This window comes from Dermacentor silvarum, chromosome 2 (genome assembly GCF_013339745.2).
Source record: "Dermacentor silvarum isolate Dsil-2018 chromosome 2, BIME_Dsil_1.4, whole genome shotgun sequence".
Taxonomy (NCBI): domain Eukaryota; kingdom Metazoa; phylum Arthropoda; class Arachnida; order Ixodida; family Ixodidae; genus Dermacentor; species Dermacentor silvarum.
The window spans coordinates 102,183,018-102,204,508 of NC_051155.1; the positions used below are offsets into that span (position 1 = coordinate 102,183,018).

The following is a 21,491-nucleotide window of genomic DNA, read 5'->3' on the forward strand; positions in this document are numbered from 1 at the left end:
TACTTGAGGTAATAATTTGCAAAAAATGTATAAGTATTCCGCGTCTAGAGTTCTTTTATATCATACATTCATTGCGTTTTAGTACTATTATGTGTTACCGTATACACTTGTGGACAATAAGCCATGCAAACATACCCGCCACCGTAATCCAGCGGCTATATGTCTTTGTGCCGCAGTTTGGGGTAGTGGCTTCGATCCCGGCCTTGGCAGCCGCATTTCAATGGCGGCAAAATGCAAGCACACTCATATACTTAGATTTAGATGCACGTTAAAAAAAATGAACAAGATGGTCAAAATTACCCCTCCCCCCCTACGGCATGTCGCATCAGGCAGTGGTTTTTGCCCCATACGCTCGTAACACCCCAGAATATTCTTTTAGGCACAAAACACCTCCAATTTAAAAACAAAACAGACTGCAAAACACTTGGCGAAAGCGCAGCATATTATTCGATCACGCCCAAGAAAATCGGCAGTTTTAAGTTTCCCGGGTAGCCGACGCCACATGGACGCCGGTACAGCCGGGCACAAATATTGTTTATATTATACATCTATTTAAAATGCTACTACGACCGCTTGCACAACTCCACTTCACCTCTGCGTGCACAGTTACGTTTAACAACGGCTATTCCAATTGCGAAGAAGATGCACTCATTCAGATACAGGCGTTGTCCTAAGATACGAGAAAACAAATAAAACAATTGCATCTGCACGCCAATTTCAAACTCCTGTGGCAACACTACTACATGACTGTGTCAAGTATGTGAAGATTGAACACTATAAAAGCTGTTAACAGGGATACATTCAAGTGCAAGTTCATGCACGGTCAAAGGTGAGAGAAGAATGCAGAAGGGCACACGGCAGGCAAAAGTTCCTCTAAGGTAACAAAGCACGCAAGCAAACGTATCCATTCCATTCCTTGCTTGCGACGTCATGCCACATTTCGACGAGATATTTGTTTTGCGTCATCAAATTCGCACACGTATACTTCAAGGAAACTGTCTCCACAAGTCCAGCACCTATCCGTAGGTGCTGCAAAGAGGAAACACGGAAAGGCTCACGACCGATCATGAGAAATGGTTGCTCGGTAGCTGACACTCAAGTCACCAAAGACATTAACGACTTTCGCGGCAGTACTCGCTCTCGAGAAGGAGGTTGTGGGAGCCGAAACAAATTCTGAAAGAAACCTCAGGTCGAATCATGATTTCACTTCGAGATGCGCTTACTGTCGCAGACTAGCATGCAAGCTGCGAAATGGCAAGTTGACCTATCATACGCGTTGCGAAACAAAGTGCCACATATGTAAGCCAAGAAATACAAATAAAAAGTTGTAGCGTCAGCTAAGGTATACCAACTGAACTCATTTATCTTCTTTTCTTTTTTTTCTTTCTTTCTGGGGTGTTACGTGCCAAAACCAGTTCTGATTATGAGGCACGCCGTAGTGGAGGGCTCCGGATTAATTTTGACTATGTGGGGTTCTTTAATGGGCACTACAACGCAAGCACACGGACGTTTTTGCATTTCGCCTCCATCAAAATGCGGCCGCCGCGGCCGGGATTCCATTCCACGACCTCGTTGCTCAACTGCGCAACGCCTTAGCTAACTGAGCCACCGCGGCAGATTGAACTCATTTATTTCACACATGTTGTGCTATATGTTTGTTAAAGAGGTGGTGGTGGCGTGCATATATGCAAGTGTCCAGGTTTTATGAATGACATTTCTTGACTATGAAGTCTTAAGGCACCTGTTGTGTTGATAGTAGTCCGTCTGCCACAAGGCCCACATCTGACGAGCTTCACACCACGACCGTCCATCGGTCAGGGAATGCTGTATCCCCTGTTATGGACGCTGCTTCGAAGAATGGAGATTACGAGTGGATTGAGGTCGAATACGTTCCTCCACTTTCACAGCCGACTTGAGAACTCAGGCGTTAGGCGAACGAGGTCACCTCGGTGCAGCGTCTGGTCGGGGCCGTGGCCTGGGTAACTATCAACGACCCAATGCGTCGCGCCCGAATGCTGAAGTGATCGTGGTGCCAGTCAAAGATGTTGCCAGGATCATTGGCAGAGGTGGTTCCAGGATCCGTGAGCATCAGGATTCTTGTGGTGCGTGCATGTGGGTCAAGAAAGACGACGCAGATAATTACTTTGAGACCAAGATCGAGCTCCCGGGCCCTGAAGAGGCGCGTCGCAAGGCCCGCGAGCTCATCGACGCAATCGTCCATCCTCCGGAAGAACCAGTATGCTCCAGCAAATGCGAAGAACCGCCACCTTTACTCAACTGGGACAAGCTGCTTGCCAAGTGTGACAAAGAGACGAAGAGGCGCTGGGCCTCTCTCGCACCGGTAATCAAACATTTTTACATTGAAGACCCTCAAGTTGCGTCTATGTCCGTAGAGGAGATGGTGGCCTTCAGGGCAGCCAACAACAATATAGTTGTCAAGTACTTGGGCCCAGAGCAAGAGCCGCCACCAGACGTAGCAACTAACCCCGTGACAACGTTCGAGCAGGCGTTTTCAAACTATCGAGAAATCTTAGAAGAGATCCAAAAAAGAAGTTCACGAGGCCATCTCCAATACAGAGCCATGCCTGGCCAATCCTGCTTCAAGATCAAGACGTCATCCGAATCGCACAGACAGGTACAGGGAAGACTCTGGCATTGCTGCTGCCAGCCATGATTCACATCGGCAGCCAGCCTGTTCCGAGGGAGGAGGTTGGGCCAGTCGCCGAGGTGGTGGTTTCCGGCAGGGAGGAGGCTGTGGCAGCTGGGGTGACGGCAACGAGCAAATAAACTGGTGATACACCCTGCATGTTGGATCTTTGCTTAGGCTGAGCAGGTAGCGGAGAGAGCATTTTTCCCTCCACCTCTGGACGTGTGCAACGTAGCCTACCGGCATTCGCACTTCCAGGCGGCAGTTCGCATGTTTCTTGCGCTGTCTTAGTGCCTTTAGCTCCTGGATGCATGGAAGAGAAAAGAAAAAAAGAAAGCAGCGTTAAACGAAGGTAAGGGCTGTTCAAAAGGGAATATTGGCTAAAAATTGAGGCACCTTGCGAGGCAAGCTAAGCGAATTTATGCTAAGGTACTGCGAGCCACAAGTATGCAGGCATCCACTGCATGCAATTCATATGGTGGCGAAATGCTGCAGGCTGGTGCGACAAAACTAGGTTGACGATAAGGCTTACCGCAAACACTACATAACTAAGTGAACAAACAGCACTAGGACGGGACGAAGTGAGTAGACAGACAAGGCGCTGAACTAACAACCACTGGTTTATTGGTGTGAAGGCAATATATACAAAGCACAGGTTCAGCGCAGAAGGCCAGAAAAACTGTGCTGAACCTGTGCTTTGTATATATTGCCTTCACAGCAATAAACCAGTGGTTGTTAGTTCAGCGCCTTGTCTGTCTACTCACTCCGTCCCGTCCTAGCGCTGTTTGTTCACTTACTAATGATGTACCAACCAGCCCAGACCGGCACACTCCTTCACTACATAAGAGCGACAAGGAATCTTGTCCTGTCACCTCCTTGTGTTGTGTTTGCCGTAAGCTTTATCATGAATTAGCACCAACTAGCCCTATCAGTGAATGCATTCTGCAAAACTGAAAGTGTAAAAATACACCTTTAGTTTTGTAGAATGCATTCATTGAGAGGCTAGTTGGTAAGTTGTCACTTTGAGTACCACTACAATATCTGTAGAATTAGGAAAGTTTTTCCGTTTTTGCAAAAGAGTAGCTACTGTTGTCATTGGCATGCTTGACAAATATGACTAAAGGAATTTTGTTAGTGCCTTCGGCAATTATTGCCTGTTACACCTGTTTCCTTCATTCAAAATGCACGTGCTGTACCTTTACTGTGCATGCGCTGTCACCAATTTCTATGTTCTGCCGCTTCTGTGTGTGCATGCTTACAGTTTTTTGGTGGGAATTCTCCAATGGCCCGAGTTGCCGCAACTCGGAAATGTCGACGTGCTTTAAACATGCCGATGTTGTAGGTAGCCACATATACAGGATCTGCATAAAAAATAACCGAGAAAGGTGAAATGGTTGTCCCTCTAATTATTATATTTTTGTTGTCACTACAGCTATGACCCTCTGGAAAAAAGCCATCAACAGTTGCACTTAGAAAGTTTGTTAGGTGAAGTCGGCTTTTTGTATATTGATCACTATCACACAGGCATATGCGAGCACTCTTGAGCCCAGATTAAATCAAGGATCAAGGGCCATTGTTCAGGCACTCTAGTTTGTTCTAGTTGGCGTCTGTTTCGTACTTTGGTAGACTCTAGAAAAAAGTTCAATGCATACTTCATTGAGAATCCAAATTGCTTATTTAACGTGGCTACAAGATTGTGCTCCAAACATAATGGTAGGGACATCCCCTCAAGTGGAAGCAATTTAGGAAGCCTCCTAAAGTCTTTGCGACTGCGGGCCTCATAAAAATACGGTCACTGCATAGGCAGAAAGTTTTCATTTCCCTCCAGAGGGAGGGAGTGGGGCAGGTGCCCGACTAGCTTTCCCAAACCTACCCATGCGTGTGTGTATATATATATATATATTGACACATCATCATCATCATCATATATTGTGTGTATATATTGACACAAGGTGCCTTCAAATCTCGCACGCCAGCCGTCTCCTGTGCACGTCCATGTGTTGCTACGTACGAAAGATAGCAGCAGCGAAGTGGCCAACATGTGCTCACAAGGCACGTGCGATCGGAGCAAGAGATCATCAGGCGGGACACGAAGAAGACGTGTGGAACTCTTGTGAGAAGACCGTGTACGTTGGAGCGAGACTCTTGTTTAACTGTTTGTCAGGCACAAGTTCGCCCAACTTAAATCAATTAAACTAACTTTAACCAACTTTGTTACAATTCTGGTGGAGGTGCTGGGTATGAGCAAGCCCTTCTCGAGTCAAAGAACGCAGCCCAGATCCTCACCGACTCGCACCCACCGAACTGACTCCTGTTCACCAACGCAGCAGTCCCCCCCCCCCCCCCCCCCCGAGTTTTTACCTTTGCCGGATTCTCTCGGAGCATCAACGTCTGTTAACAGAAACGCTACCAAGATGACAACTCAGGTCACGCCAACTCACATTGTAGTGAATCCGCCGATGACACCAGAGCGACACATTTGAAGACGCAGAGGACTGGCTGGAACGCTTTGAGCGCATCGCGGAGTTCAACGAATGGAACGAAGAGCACAAGCTGCAAAATGCTTACTTCGCGTTAGAGGACAGCGCAAGAACATGGTTTGAAAACCACGAAGCGACATTTGTGTCGTAGGATGCTTTCCGACGGGAGTTGCTTACCACTTACCCTAGTACGGACCACAGGGAGAGGGCCAAAGCTGCCCTACAAGCAAGAAACCAGTGAAAAAATGAAAGCGTCGCCATGTATGTAGAAGACATGTCCCACCTATTCCGCCGAGCTGATCCGAACATGAGCGAGGACAAGAAGCTTCGCCATCTAATGCGGGGCGTAAAACAGGAACTGTTCGCAGGGCTTTTTCGTAGCCTGCCGCGCACGGTCGCCGAGTTTCGTTCGGAGGCAACAACAATGGAAAGAACGTTGCTTCAGCGATCAAGGATGTACAACCGGGAAATGAACGTCACCTCTGTAGACGCAGTTCCAGCAGTCTTTGGAAGCAGCGTGCAAGTCATTCGGGAGCTCGTACGATCTGTAGTGCGAGAAGAGCTTCAGAGGCTACGACTTGACCAGAACACTCCAACGCCCTCTCCACTGGCAGACGTGGTTCAAGAAGAGGTCAGACAGGTGATCCGGGAACCGCAGCTCCGTGCACACCGTGCTCACTGTGCTCACCGGTCTGAAATGGCAAACCTGTCTCGTTTATCGTGTTTTTTTCTGCTACCTTCTAGCAGCATGAAGAACGACTGCAGGCTGTGATGAAAACTATTAGATCAGCAGGTTTGACGATAAAACCACAGAAATGCCATTTCGGCTTTCACAAGCTCCTTTTCCTTGGCCATGTCGTCAGTTCTGAAGGCATTCACCCAGACCATGAGAAAACTGCGGCTGTTGAAAAATTTCCAAAACCAACCGACAAAAAGGCCGTTAGACGATTCTTAGGACTCTACGCCTACTACAGATGCTTCGTGAAAAATTTTTCATGGATTGCCAAACCGCTAACGCGGCTAACAAAAGAAGACATGCCTTTCGTCTGGTCAAGTGAACGGGAGAATGCCTTCAATGAACTACGAACACGTGTTCAGAATCATCCAATTCTTGCGCATTTTGACCAGGAAGCCGAGACTGATATCCACACAGACGCAAGCAATTTAGGCCTCGGGGCCGTACTCATTCAGTGGCAGAATGGAGAGGAATGAGTGATTGCGCATGCTAGTCGTAATCTTTCAAAGGCTGAGGTGAACTACTCAGCGACAGAAAAAGAATGCCTCGTGGTGATATGGGCCATCAGCAAGCTCAGACCATACTTATATGGCAGACCATTTCGAGCTATAAGCTACCATCATTCGTTGTGCTGGCTGGTAAATCTTAAAAGACCCATCTGGACAGCTTACAAGATGGAGCCTACGACTGCAGGAGTACGATATAACGGTCATATACAAGTCCGGTCACTAGCACATTGATGCTGATTGCTTGTTGCGTGCAGCGATTGAATCCACGAAATCTACACCAGCTGAAGATGACCAGGATTGCTCGTTCCTAGGAGCTGTAAAACCATCGCAAATGGAACAGCATCAGCACTCTGACGCGGAGTTACGTCTGCTCATTGATCACCTAGAAGGACACACTGTCGGCGTTCCACAAGCTTTTATCCGCAGCTTGTCATCGTTCGTACTGAGGAATAACGTCCTGTACAAAAGAAATTTTGAACATAGTGCTGAGACATTTCTGCTCGTCGTACCTTCAAAGTTACGCGCAGAGATATTGGAAGCGTGCCACGATGACCCATCAGCATTCTTCTTCTTTCTGGGGTTTTACGTGCCAAAACCAGTTCTGATTATGAGGCACGCCGTAGTGGAGGGCTCCGGATTAATTTTGTCCACCTGGGGGTTTTTAACGTGCACTACAACGCAAGCACACGGGCGTTTTTGCATTTCACCTCCATCGAAATGCGGCCGCTGCGGCCGGGATTCGATCCCGCTACCTCGTGCTCAGCAGCGCAACCAACGCCTTAGCTGACTGAGCCACCCCGGCGGGTGACCCATCAGCAGGACACTTAAGGCCCAACCGCATGCACGCAATTTTCGAGCGACAGCGACGGCGACGAGCGACAGGTTTTGCCGTCGCGGAGGGCTATCCGTCGCTGTTGCTGGTCGTGTCTCCGGTTTCTGGCCAGCCAGAAAATATCACTTGTCGCCCGGAAGTCAGCGCGACGACATCCGCTGGGGACAGCGATTGCACAACAACATGGCAGCAATCAGTCTGCCCGCTTCGATCTGAATTCGCTCTTGCAACTTGCTCTCTGCTGTGACAGCAAAAAATAAATAGTACAATCAGTCATCGCTTCACCTCATCACTAGCTGAAGACTAAGTATCGGCGCTCTCTTGTCGTTATTATTGAGATCGGTTGTTTTGTTTTGACGCTGTTAAGCCTGAGACGCCACCGAGAGCCGAGAAAGTTTTAAGTTTTACTCAACAGATGGCGCCACGGCACCTTATGCTGGCGGCATGGAACGGAGTTCCACCGGGGATGCATGAGACGGATTTTCACTGGGGATGATAGCATATTTTAGCTAGGTCTAGATAAAACATTGACCTTTTGATAAAATTGAGATTTCTTTACGCGCGTAAGATAACATTTATGCGCACAACAATGTAAATCCGTCGCTACTCTTTTTCGCGATGTCGCGTTCATGTGGTTGCTCCACGCCGCGACACGACAGCGCGACAGGGTGTGCCTGTCGCGTCCCTTGTCGCTGTCACTTGAATATTGCGTGCATGCGGTTGGGCCTTTAGGAGTCGGCGAAACCTTCGCACGCATACGTACAAAGTATCACTGGCCAAAGTTGTTGAATTCTGTGCAACACTATGTGAGAACCTGCCAGGATTGCCAAAGACATAAAATGCCACCATAGAAGCTAGCAGGTCTCCTACAACCCATACAGCCACCGGAAATTCCATTTGCAAAAGTGGGAATGGATTTACTTGGCCCCTTTCCTACATCGTCGTCAGGAAAGCAGTGGATCGTAGTTGCAACTGACTACCTAACTCGATATGCCGAGACAGGGTCTCTTGTTAAGGGAACAGCCATTGAAGTAGCTGAATTTTTTGTCACGCACATAGTACTACGGCATGGCGCTCCTAAAGTTCTGATCACGGACCAAGGAACCATATTTACTGCCTATTTGACGCAGTCTATTATGAAACTGAAGCACACCAGTCACAGAAAAACCACAGCATATCATCCGCAGTCAAATGGACTGACTGAACGACTCAAAAGAACACTGACCGATATGTTATCAATATACATGGACATGGAGCACCGAACATGGGACAAGGTTCGACCATACGCAACGTTTGCGTACAATACCGCAGTGCAAGAGACGACTCGAATGACACCTTTCCAACTTGTTTTTGGCCGGACCGTCACCACACCCTTAGATGCAATGCTACGTGTAGAGACCTCGGAAAATGACCATGATATTCGCGACTTCACAGAAAGAGCTGAAGAGGCACGGCAGCTGGTGCGACACCGCATTCACCAGCAACAGAAACCGATGCGAATCGATATAACTTGCAACGAAGAAATGTCCAGTATGCACCTGGATACAGGGTATGGGTGTGGACTCCTGTACGGATGCGTGGCCTATCCGAAAAGCTTCTTCGTCGTTATTTTGGCCCGTACAGGATAATTTGCCGACTTAGCCCCTTGAACTACAAAGTTCTTCCAGAAGGTAAAGTAACCTCTTCATGACGGCGGCATCGCACTGAAGTCGTTAATGTCATCCGAATGAAACCCTACTACGACAGACAATAACCGACAATAGGCCAACAACCTTTCTGAATGACAGCCTGGAAACCACCACCTTTTTTATGAGCATCGAGACGATGCATTCTTGGAAGGGGGACAATCACACAAGGTGCCTTCAAATCTCGCGTGCCAGCCGTCTCCTGTGCACGTCCATGTGTTGCTACGTATGAAAGATAGCAGCAGCGAAGTGGCCAACATGTGCTCACAAGGCACGTGCGATCGGAGCAAGAGATCATCAGGCGGGACACGAAGAAGACGTGTGGAACTCTTGTGAGAAGACCGTGTACGTTGGAGCGAGACTCTTGCTTAACTGTTTGTCGGGCACAAGTTTGCCCAACGTAAATCAATTAAACTTTAACCAACTGTGTGTTACAATATATATATATATATATATATATATATATATAGAGGGTGTTTCAGCGAACACATTCAAAATTTATTTGAAGTTGCCTGTGGCAGATAGCCCAATTCTAGTTAATGAGCTGGTCTACTCGAAGAGGCGAACATTACTTGCACAAGAAATTGAAATGCATACTCCACTAATCAACAAAAAATTAATAATTAAGTTTTTAACTAATCACCTGATGGCCCATATTGCAATTTACAAATTGTAGCCGTGGAGTTCGCAAGGCAGATCCACTTGGAATTAATTCTCAGGATGACACCAGTTTGGAGATATTAATTCCCAAACTTTGCGGAAAAATGCATTAGCGTTCCAGTTAATCTTGTGCTTCAATGCATAAAGCGACGTTTTGTTAAGAAACTAACTGCAGCGCCAATGCATATCTCCGCAAAGTTCGGGAATTAATATCTCCAAACTGGTGTCATCCTGAGAATTAATTCCAAGTGGATCCGCCTTGCAAACTCCACGGCTACAATTTGTAAATTGCAATATGGGCCATCAGGTGATTAGTTAAAAACTTAATAAATTTTTGTTAATTATTCGATTATGCATTTCAATTTCTTGTGCAAGTAATGTCCGCCTCTTCGAGTAGACCAGCTCATGAACTAGAATTGTGCTATCTGCCACAGGCAACCTTGAAGAATTTTTGAAAGTGTTCGCTGAAACACCCTGTGTATATATATATATTATATATACCCTTTCCTAACAATTTTCTATTTCTCGATTTATGGCGAAAGCAATTATATGGACACTCCAGGCAAATTTTTGCTGTTGTCATCGCCGTGATGTTCTGTATTAAATCCAAAAGCCATATAAAAGAGCTACCCATACACTGTGGGTGTGGGAAAAAGCACGTAACAGTGAGCCGAAAAGGATGGCGGCTTGATGGGCATTATCTTCCCAAGCGCTCAATATTCAGGTTAGTTGTGGGTTACGTAACTGAATGCGAATGGGAAGGAAAGCACGTGTCTTCTCCTCTAGCCCTGCTGTAGCTGTGAATGACTGTGCGTGGTTGACGCTTATGCAGCATGCATGCCATATCTAATTGTTGGTAATCATTGTTGGGTGCAATATAAAGGCAAGCAGGGATGGCTGCTAACTTCATGCGCGCTGTCTTCCTTGCCAGGCTGTCTTTGTGCACCCCTTGAGAGACAGAGGTCATTGCAGATCACTGACAGAAGACATCAGTAGTCGAGATGAAAATAGGCAAATAATGATGATGAAGCTAATTTTCAGAGTTGTGGCGAATCACGCGGCTGTACGAAACATTCACCTCCGCTGCCGGCGTTCTTCATAATGTTGGCATTGTGAAAGCGAGTGCTCGAGGTCATCCAGTGAGGTATTTCCAGGTTTACATGGTCCATGCATTACACTATGCTTCCTATTTTAATTTTAGGTGAATGTTTACTACAATTTACATGGCCACTATAACTAACGTATGGACTCATGTAAGGGCCACACTTTTCTGTCGCGATTTGGAGGGGCCTTTCATGGGACCGGGCCATTTGACCTCATTTTGCCAACTACGAGTATGAAATCCGCCGTAAACCTCTGCGATCGCCTCCTCTCAACATTCAGTAGCGACGCGCGAAAGTATGTTGCGCGCAACAATTCTCTGTTGAGCCCGATCAGAATCAACGCACTGAACGCCATTGCTTCTGGGTTGGATGTCCTTTTTTTTTTGTTGAAGCGAAAGCTTCATTACGCTACCTCGGGCAGCCATCGGCGACTCAACAGTTTTCACCTTGAGAGCTACAGGTCAAACCACAAGAGAGCATTAAGGCGCGTTTATAGTCCAACGTTATCGTTGCTCACACTTTGTTTTGCATTATTTACAAACTTATTCCTCGGATGTTTGGGTATGACAGCCCGCAAACAAATATCATGAAACAAAACACCAGCAGCGCATGCCTTTCATATTAAATATTCTTAAACTAAATATGAAAAGTGCAAAACAAAAAATTTGACAGTCACTTTAGCATACGCCAAAGAGGGTGAAAGCGAAAGCCTGCGCGCTCAAATGACATTCGTTAAATCGCTTGACATTCTGATTTGTATGCACTGCTACTTTTAAAGCGAAAGCTTCATTACGCTACCTCAGGCAGCCATCGGCGACTGAATAGTTTTCACCTACAGGCCAAACCACAAGAGAGTATTAAGGCGAGTTTATAGTCCGACATTATCGGCACGTGGGCGAGCGTCATCAGACGTCGGGCGTGTTGGAGCGCATTGGCCGAGCGTCCTGTTACGTTGGCGACGCCAGTACGTCGAACCATCGGTCGAACTATAGTAGCTGTTGTTCTCGCCAACATGAAATAGCGTGTGCACGTGTTAACGCTAAGTCGGACTATATTTAGGCCTTTACGGAGCCCTGAAAGGAGATATTGCCGCCTTTGCCCAAGTAGAGTTGGGCCCGGCTGCGAGTTGCAACCAAGTCTCGCTACTTTACTGATCATTGCAGTGTCTTCATAGGCATTAAAGAAAAAAGAAAAGATTAATAAACAATGTATCCATTGCAAACATGTCTGTATATAATTGCGAAACCACACCTCGGCCACAGCTTGACAATGGGCCAAGCCAGGCCAGTGAAGCTTTCGCTATCAACCAGGGTCAACCAAAGCTAAATCACACCATCTTTTTTTTTAAATGTTGGCTGTCAAGTTAGGGGTGTGGCCCTTACACGAGCGCAATCCTTACACGGATTTACACGGTAATAATCTTCCTTCGTGTAATTGTCTTCTACTTCGCTATCACTAATACCGCTTCGCCTTCACAGCCAAACTGCATTCTTTGTTTTTTAATACTTTGAGTCCGAGTCTAAGCGCTGCTGCGCATGACTTCTAGACTTCTATTTAGTCTGATTTCTAGTGAATCCAGCTTGGCATCATTTCGGTTACTGTGTGAATTCTACATACAAGGTGTTTCAGCGAGCAGTTTCCAAAATTCTTAAAGCGGGCCTGTGGCAGATAGCACAATTCTAGTTCATGAACTTGCCTACTCAAAGAGGTGGACATTACTTGCACAAAAAAGTGAAATGCATAATCAACTAATTAACAAAATTAACGAATTATGTATTTACCTAATTACCATATGGCCCATGCCGCAATTTACAAATTCTAGCCGTGGAGTTCGGATCCACTTGGAACCAATTCTCAGGCAGACGCCAGTGTCGAGATATTCTCTAACTTTGCATTGGCGTGCCAGTCACTTTTTTAACAAAATGTTGTTTTATGTATCGAAGCACAAAAGTATGAATAGATGTATAAATTATGGGATTTTACGTATTTACGTGCCAAAACCACGATCTGATTGTGAGGCACGCCGTAGTGGAGGACTCTGGAATAATTTAGACCACCTGGGGATCTAAAGTGCACCCAAATCTAAGTATACAGGTGTTCTAGCATTTCACCCCCATCGAAATGCAACCACCATGGCCGTGATTTGATCCCATGACCTCATGCTTAGCAGTCCGACACCATAGCCACTAAGCAACCACGGCGGGTAAGCACAAATATAACTGGAACGCCAATGCATTTCTCCGCAATGTTCGGGAATTAATATCTCGAAACTGGTGCCATCCTGAGAATTAGTTCCTAGTGCATCCGCCTTGCGAACTCCACGGCTGGAATTTGTAAATTGCAACATGGTCCATGAGTAAATATGTTAAAAACCTAATTGGTGAATTTTTTTAATTAGTCTATTATGTATTTCAATATTTTTGTGCAAGTAATGTTATTATGTATTTCAATTTTTGTGCAAGTAATGTCCGCCTCTTCGAGTAGACCAGCTCTTCAACTAGAATTGTGCTATCTGCCACAGGCAACCTTTATATATTTTTTTAAAGCGTTTGCTGAAACACCCCGTATTTATGGCCTCTGCATGCAAGAGGCAATGTTTCCATCCCTAATGCATAAATCTTGTAAATAATGGGAAGACTTTTTTTTCTTTTTGTCGCCAGTCATTAGCATTGCCTACTGGAAAGAGAATCAATATTGAGACACATCATTCAGGCGCTTTTCACATGCCATTGATAGAAGACTGCCAAAGGGGTCACTGAAGTCTGCAGGTTTTTTTCAGGGTCAAAAAAGCACACAAAGTAATTTGAAGTGAGGTGAACATACATCAACATATTCATTCTCTAGGCACTGTAGGCTATCCATTTAGTTGGCTACCTCACTCTCTTTAAAAATATAGTGGAAATTAAAAAAAAATGTTGAAGTGAGGAAACATGGATAAGGTAGCCGTCGCTGGTGCTTCTAATGCGCTTGTCCTCCCATTGTCAGGATTTGCCGAAATAAAGGGAAAGTATAAATTAAAAGCCGTGCACGTCCGCGCCAACAACGATGCCATAAGCTTTTAGCCACAACAAAAGTGCAAAGGTAGAGGCAACGCAATGGATGCTCAAATTATGTGGTTAACAGAACTCCGGTAATGACACTTTAGGGCTGCCCCCCCGTAGTCGGCGTCTATGGGTCACTTTGTGTTGTCTATGGTTACCTTGCGGATGACCTTTTGTGTGCCCCCAGCTCATGGCTTGTAATAAGTTATACAATTTTTTCCATACATGCACAGCATTTATAGTAAGCACTACTGAGTCGTGCAATTTTCCTTAGTAAGAATTCAAGACCATGGTCCTCACAAAAGCAGCTCTCTACAAATGTTGCATGAAGGTGTAAACCTCGATGGACATGTGGTATATTGTGCCCCACATTAGTGCACATGTAGGGTGAATCCAGATAAGAACGAACAGGTGGTCCTGGTCATCATTACCGATTTAGCATAAACTTACTTTAGGTGCAGGTTTTTAGGCCCTGAACAGTGATTCCGAACTTAGTTTCGTGAAAATTTTTTTTGATCTACTGAAAAAAAAAAAAAATTTGGCCTTCGAAAACACTTTTACGACAGTTTTGCGATTTCTGAACTTTGAGCACGCACAGAGAAACAATCGTACACTTCTCGATCACGATATTTTTTCCTCACAAAGAACAAGTGAAATGCTACCTTATACGTTTTTATTACACTTAGCTACGGAAGGAATTTTGAAAAAAAAATCACAAAAATGGCAAATGGACCAAAATGCCGGTAATTCAGAAATTTATTGCTTAACTAATTAAAATGAGGATAATAAAACTCTGTGCACATGAACCTCTATGTTTTCACATTCTGTCTAATTAATTGTCGGTGCTTGGTCAAGCACCGTTATATTTAAAAATTGCAATGAAACATGAGTGGTTTGTCAAAAAACATTGAAATTTGAAAATACTTTTCTGAAAAAGGCCATTTTCAATTTTTTTGAAAATCACTCTGGTTGAAGTCAAGGACGTTGTCTACATCTACCACTTGATATATCTGTAGGTCCCGTAGCTAATATGCAGCAAGCATTTTTACAGTTAAGCTGTCTATAGCTAAGATCCCAGGGTGTTGTTCGCCTCCGTCGACAGAAAACTATGATCAAAGGCTTTATCACTTTATCACCCCACCTAGTTTTTTGTTGTCCTCGGCTGCGCTTCCCTTCTCTTGGTATCAATTCGGTAACTCTAATGGTTCACCGGTTATCCATCCTACGCCTGCCGAGGTCCATTTTTTTCTCCAATTGCCAATTAGAATATCAGCTATCCCTGTTTGCTATCTAATCCACACCGCTCTCTCCCCGTCTCTTAATGTTAGGCCTAACATTTTTTTGTTCCATCGCTTTTTGTGCAGTCCTTAAATTGTCCTCAAGCTTCTATGTTAACCTCCAAGCTTCTGCCCCATATGTTAGCACCGGTAGAATGCAATGATTGTACATTATTCTTTCCAACGACACCGGTAAGCTCCCAGTCAGGATTTGGCAATGACAGCCGTATACGCTCCGACCTAATGTTATTCTTTTGTAATTTGCCTTTGCAACCGAATTTTTAACCGGAATGTGAAGTTCCTGCAAACCAATGTTTGCAGAGATATGGACCGTTCATCCTCACTCCTAAGCCTTCCCAGCCTAAGAGCTTGAATACATCCAAGCATGGAATGAAGAGCATTGGAGAGATTGTGGTGTCTCCTTGCCCTGACCCCTCTCTTGATATTTAACTTACTACTTTCCTTGTGGAGAACCAATGTAGCTGTGGAAATCTTTGTAGATATTTCCCAAGATATTCATGTATGCATACCTGCCAACCAAGCAATATGAAAATTCGGGAGAGCGCCGCGCAAGGGGGGGGGTCCAAAACATTTTTGCCACCGTGCAAACCAGTGCACGTGGTACAGAGTACATACTGCACAGAAAGTCAGTCAAACGATATTATAAAAACTTGCAAGTACTTATTCCTGGCTTACGAAAGAGCCATCTATCACTCGCTGCTTTCTTGCATGGTTATGTTACAAGGCGTAATATGGTTATGGCAATAGGGCGTAAAAAAAGAATGAAAAAGAAAAAAAAACACGCTGTGCTATGGGGACTGCTTTTCGGGTGATTTGAGGTCACGGCCGTACAATTGAGTAATGTAAGCAAAATTCAGGAGGCTCCCGGACAATTCAGGAGAGTCGGCAGGTATGTGTATGCCTTTTGAACATCTTGATTACCCAATGCCTCTATGACTGCCAGTACCTCTGGCATATAGCTTAATAATTAAAAACAAAAGCAGTGTTGAGCTTGGAAATAGGCCAGATGCGTTCGTTTAAAGAGGCCCTGAACCACCCCTTGGGCTTGGTGAAATAACATAGTCCGCTGGTAACATATGCTGCTGTGAACATGTCAGCCAAGTTTTGCTGTCGTATGCGGTGCCTGGAGCTCGCAAGCAGAGCGCGAAGTCACCTTTCTCTCAAATGCCCTAGTTTCAACAGAGCTATGATCCTCACTCTCTTCTGTGTGCTAACTGTGCAATAAAGCACATTCCAATACGCGACTGCTATTCGTCGCTGCGGTCGGTTACACCGGGGCTGCCGCTACGAGTCCACTGGCTAGGCGCACTGCGGCTCTCTGAGAACAACCGCGTTTGGCTTATGTTTAGCACAGCGTAGGCACCAAAATCGGAAATTTAAACTGCATGCCACGGTGACATTTTGAAGGAGGAGTGTTGTGGCTCCGCCCCACTCCGCCGTAGCCTTCGCAATGCAAGGCATTAAAGAAGGAAGGGGGAGCACAACGGAGGCCGTGTTTGATTGCCAATAACTCCGCTTCTGCTGAATGCATTGAACTTTTTTTTGCGGCAAAGTATTTGTGAAATAGCCTATTTTCACTTCAAATGCCTTTTTCCACTTTGATAAAAAGTGGTTCAGGGCCCCTTTAACCATTAGTTCGCTTACCATGTTGGTGCAAGCATTGCATAACAGCACACAAAATAGGATGTCCCAAGTACAACGGAAAGCTGAGTAATTTCATGTGGATTATATGGTATGGAAAGGCAGGCACCCAGAAAAGATGGCAGATATCAATTTAAAGTTCACACACGTGCGGATACATGCATTTTGCCCACCTTCCTTTTCATGCAAGAATATCCTACGTGGGATAGAACTGACGAAATAATGATTTGAAGCTGAGGATTCCATAGTTATGGGCAACTTTTTGTGGTAATGAAGGGGAAAAAAATTACAGAGGCAAAGTGTGCTTAAATATGAATGGTCCTGAAAAAAATTCCTACATTCTCTTTTGTGTTATGCCCATTTCACATGGTGTGATTTTGTCTGCGAATTCGCGCTTGCCAATTCGCAGGTGCAGGAAATAGGTCCGCCGGACCCTTCGTGCGTGCAATTTTTCGATGTTTGGCATGCTGAACTTCTCTGCGAAAACGCAGATGCGGTGAAACAGACGACCAAAGGAGGCGGCTCACTTTGTTTATTTTTTAACTACGTTAATAAAACTTTCAGGAGTTTAAATATATAGTTTAGAAACATTCCAGAGTCGTTAATTTAGCAAAAAAAGTTGGTGAAACATACACCGAAGAATATACAAGTTTGAAAACCCTGTGCTACGAGTATGCAAAAAATGCAGCTGCCGTGGATCTATGTGAAACGGAATTGCGAATTTCGCATCTACGAAAAACTGCAAAATTCCACCATGTTAAACGGGCTTTAGCTTGGGGAAGGGAAAACATAGGCATATTATTTACAGCAGCAAATTAAACAAAATTTGACTACTACTGCTTTTTTCTTTGCCCTTGGGCAAATGCGAAACAGTCGCACATGGTAACTGTGACGATTTATCTGTTCATAGAAACAAAGCCCTATCAACAATGAGAAAGGAGACGGGCTAGGAGAGAGCATCACAACTACCTCGAAGCCTATGCCCTTGCCGACTGCCATCGCCGAAGATGCATACGCACTTTATCCCTGGGTAGTGGTATTTCTTTGCTTCCCGCTCAATCTGCTGGGCAAGCTCACGCGTCGGAGCAAGAACCAGGCACGTAGGACCTTTCCTCTCCTCCCTCGGAACAGGCTGGCTGTCGATATGAATCAGGGCTGGTAGCAGGAATGCCAGAGTCATCCCTGTACCTGTGTGTGAGATTCCGATGAGGTCTTGACCTTGAAGCAGGATTGGCCAGGCCTGGCTCTGTATTGGAGACGGCTTCGTGAACTTGTTTTTGTAGATCTCGTCGAAGATTTCTGGATAGTTTGAAAACGCCTGCTTGAACGTTATCAGGGGGTTAGTTCCTACGTCTGGTGGCGGCTGTTGCTCTGGGCCCAAGTACTTGACAACTATATTGTTGTTGGCTGCCCCGAAGGCCGCCGCCTCCTGTACCGACATGGACGCAACTTGAGGATCTTCATCGGAAAAATGTTTGATTATCGGTGCCATAGAGTCCCAGCGCTTCTTCCTCTCTTCGTCACTCTTGGCAAGCAACTTGGCACAGTTAAGCAAAGGCGGAGGTTCTTCGCATTTGCTGGAGCATGCTGAGGCTTCCGGAGGATGGACGATCACGTCGATAAGCTCGCGGGCCTTCCGCCGCGCTTCTTCAGGGCCCGAGAGCTCGATCTTGGTCTCAAAGTCATCATCTGCGTCATCTTTCTTGACCCACATGCGCGCACCACTGGAATCCTTAAGCTCGCGGATCCCGGAACCAGCTCTGCCAATGATCCTGGCAACATATATTTGACTGGCACCGAGATCACTTCAACGTCTGGGCGCGACGCATTGAGTCTTTGATATTACTCCGGCCACAGCTCCGTCCAGACGATGCGCCGAGGTTGCCTCCTTCGCCGTAACGCCTGGGTTCTGAAGTCGGCTGCGAAGGAGGAGAAACGTATTCGTCCTCAATACATTCGTAATCTGCACTCTTCGAAGCGGCGTCCAAACAGGGGGTACAGCGTTCCCTGGCCGAACGATATTTGTCTTGGTGCGACGCTCGTCAGATGTAGGCCTTGTGGGCAGTGTCAGTTACTAGCAAGGTACGATAGGCACGTTCAAGATAAAACAGACCTGGTGACAACGAAATTTTTCCAGGAAAACAAATTCTGGACACTTGCGTGCAAGTAAGCGCAGACGCAAAAATGGACAGCTGCAGCACGTGTTGTGAGTGCGCGGATCCGTGCCGACAAAAGGCCACGAAGAAAAAAACTGGTATTCATCCGCGCGTCCAATCACATTCGTTAGCACCTTACGTACGTAACAACGCAGCGGACGGACTATGTTCAACACGTCGACACGTGCCTAAAAACTAGATAGTCGAGAAACGTTCACAAACTCGTGCACATCTCCAAGTCACAGAACACCCATACAAACTCTGCGACGTGCACCCTTGCTGATGTGCGCGCCGCCACCAACACTTCATTACCAAATTTAGTAAAATTTATACGAAATAAATTAGTTTAGTTGTTTAACGTATATGGCGCTACAACTTTTTATTTGCATTTTTTTTTTGGCTCACAGATGTGACAATTTGTTTCTTAATGAATACGATAGGTCAACTTGCCGATCGCAGATCTCATGCTCGTCTGCGACGCTGAGCGTGTTTCGAAGTAAAAATAAATAATAATTCGACCTGAGGTTTGTTTCTGATTTTGTTACGGCTGCCACAACCTCAAGACCGAGCATTGCCGCGGAAGTCGTTCATGTCTCTGGTGACTCGAGTAACAGCTACCGAGCAACTATTTCTCACGACCGCTCATGAGCCTTTCCGCGTTTTCTCTTCCCAGCACCTACGGATGGGTGCTGGTTTCGTAGATTAGAGTGGAGAATTATGTCTCGTGGCTGCTCGTGGCTGCTCGTGGAGACACAGAACACCCATGTGGAGACAGTTTCCTGAAAGTGCGAAATTATTGTTAAAACAAATATGTCGTCGAAATGTGACATGAGCTCGCAAGCACGGAGTGGATGCGCTTGCTTGGATGCTTCGATGGTAACCTTCGAGAAACTTTCGCGTACCCTTCGGTGTTTTCCTTTCGCCTTGTGACCGTGCTTGAACTTGCACTTGAATGTATCCCAGTTAACAGCTTTTATAGTGTTCGATCTTCACATACATGCCACAGCCAAGTAGTAGTGTTGCCACAGGAGTTTGCAATTGGCGCGGAGATGCAATTGTTTTGTTTGCTTTCTCGTTGTGTCGTCGGACGACGCCTAGCTGTACCTCAATAAGCGCATCCTTCTGTTGTGTTCGCAATTCGAATAGCTATTGTTAAACGTAACTGTGCGCGTAGACGTGAAGTGGACTCGTGCTAGCAGTCGTAGCGTTCTAAATAGATCTATAATATAAACAATAGTTGTGCCCGGCTGTACCGGCGACCTTGTGGCGTCGGCTGGCCGGGAAATTTAAAACTGCCGGTTTTCTTGAGCGTGATAGATTAATATACTGCGATTTCGCCAAGTGTTTTGCGGGCTGTATTGTAACGATCTTACTTTTAAAGTGTTTTGTGCCTGAAGAAATATTCTGGGGTGTTACGTACGCATGGGGCCGAAACCATGGTCTGATTCTGAGACATGCCGTGATGGGGGAGCATTAATTTTAACCACCTTGGGTTTTTTAACGTGCACATAAATCTGACTACACGAGTGTGTTTGTATAGCCGCTGGACTAGTGCATCGGGTATGTTCGCTATGGCCTATTGTAAACATCTGATAAAAAATCCACCGAAATATGTGTAGTAACGGTGGATCTGTTAGCTGCAGTAACGCCACTAGTTGAGCTAGTTGGTACATAATTTCGAAGAAAACAATGCTATAAGACGGGTCAAAACAGATATATTAAAGTATAGTGGAGATGTATTGTTTGCTATGCTTTCAACTTTATATGCTATGACTGAAGTTCGCATGTGTATGCTACAGGAAGCACGCTAACATACAATAATACTAAACCACAATAAATGTATGATATAGGACTACACTAGGTATGCAATACATGAATAGAAATCTTGAGAATGTTATATACCAACACCGTAATGCGGCCTTTACAGTATATGAAAAGACATTCAACAGTGACACCAGCAGAAACATGGGTATTCTGAATTGAAGAAAGTGTAAGTGTAGGCATGAATATGCTAGCACTATCTGAAGAGACTGCATAACATCTACCTACATAGTTCTAGTTCCACAGGAGAAGTAGCAATACACCATTCAAGGAGCTTGTTAGGTGAGAAGGGACAGTCATGTTGCTGCATTTTGAAGTGTTCAAAGCAATTGTGGGTTAGTTAAGGCATAATAGAAAGGGCCTGCAAGCCTGCTTCCTGCTTTTTGCAATTATTGGCCTGTTAAGTAACTTTTAAAGTAGCTTACAACAAATTATTGACCATGAGCAACACGAGAACAAGGTGAGAGCAGGAGCGAACGTTTCGACAAGTGCCTATGAAGGCACCTTGAAAAGATAATTTTTAATTATTGGGGGATGAGAGAGGCCCAGCACTTCTTTGGTTTTTCTGGAGCATGCTGGTTCTTCCGGCGGATGGATGATTGCATCGATGAGCTTGCAGGCCTTGCGACGCGCCTCCTCAGGACCCGAGTGCACGATCTTCACTTGAAAGTAATCTTCGTTGTCTTTCTTGACCCAGATGCCCGCACCACTGGAATCCTGAAGCTCGCGGATCCTGGAACCGCCTGTGCCAATGATCCTGGCAACATCTTTGACAGGCACCGAGATCACTTCAGCATCTGGGCGCGACGCATTGGCTCTTTCATAGTACCCCGGCCACGACCCCGACCAGGCGATGCGCCGACGTTGGCTCCTTCGCCGTAA

The 21,491-nt window shown here is 45.7% G+C and overlaps 2 protein-coding genes across 4 annotated transcripts in view; one reads left to right on the forward strand and one right to left on the reverse strand.

Annotated features, from left to right (window-relative positions):
- LOC119440254 (probable ATP-dependent RNA helicase DDX43) overlaps positions 1-18,361 on the reverse strand; it is a 77,894-nt gene extending 59,533 nt beyond the window's left edge. The window contains exons 1-3 of the mRNA XM_037705180.2: positions 17,821-18,361; positions 3,907-4,008; positions 2,634-2,950 (exon numbers count right to left, since the gene is read on the reverse strand). Coding sequence (XP_037561108.2) covers positions 2,949-2,950; positions 3,907-4,008; positions 17,821-18,346 — 630 coding nt within the window. The 5' untranslated portion in view covers positions 18,347-18,361 and the 3' untranslated portion in view covers positions 2,634-2,948. The remainder of the gene's footprint in view (positions 1-2,633; positions 2,951-3,906; positions 4,009-17,820) is intronic.
- The window catches only part of LOC119441650 (probable ATP-dependent RNA helicase DDX43), a 211,266-nt gene that overhangs the window by 84,661 nt on the left and 105,114 nt on the right, over positions 1-21,491 (forward strand). Inside the window, exon 1 of one of the 3 annotated variants that reach the window (XM_049661499.1) lies at positions 1,594-1,880. The exons of the other annotated variants lie outside the window; for them this stretch is intronic. Coding sequence (XP_049517456.1) covers positions 1,839-1,880 — 42 coding nt within the window. The 5' untranslated portion in view covers positions 1,594-1,838. Of the gene's footprint in view, positions 1-1,593; positions 1,881-21,491 lie in introns of those variants that run through there. 3 annotated transcript variants of the gene reach the window in all.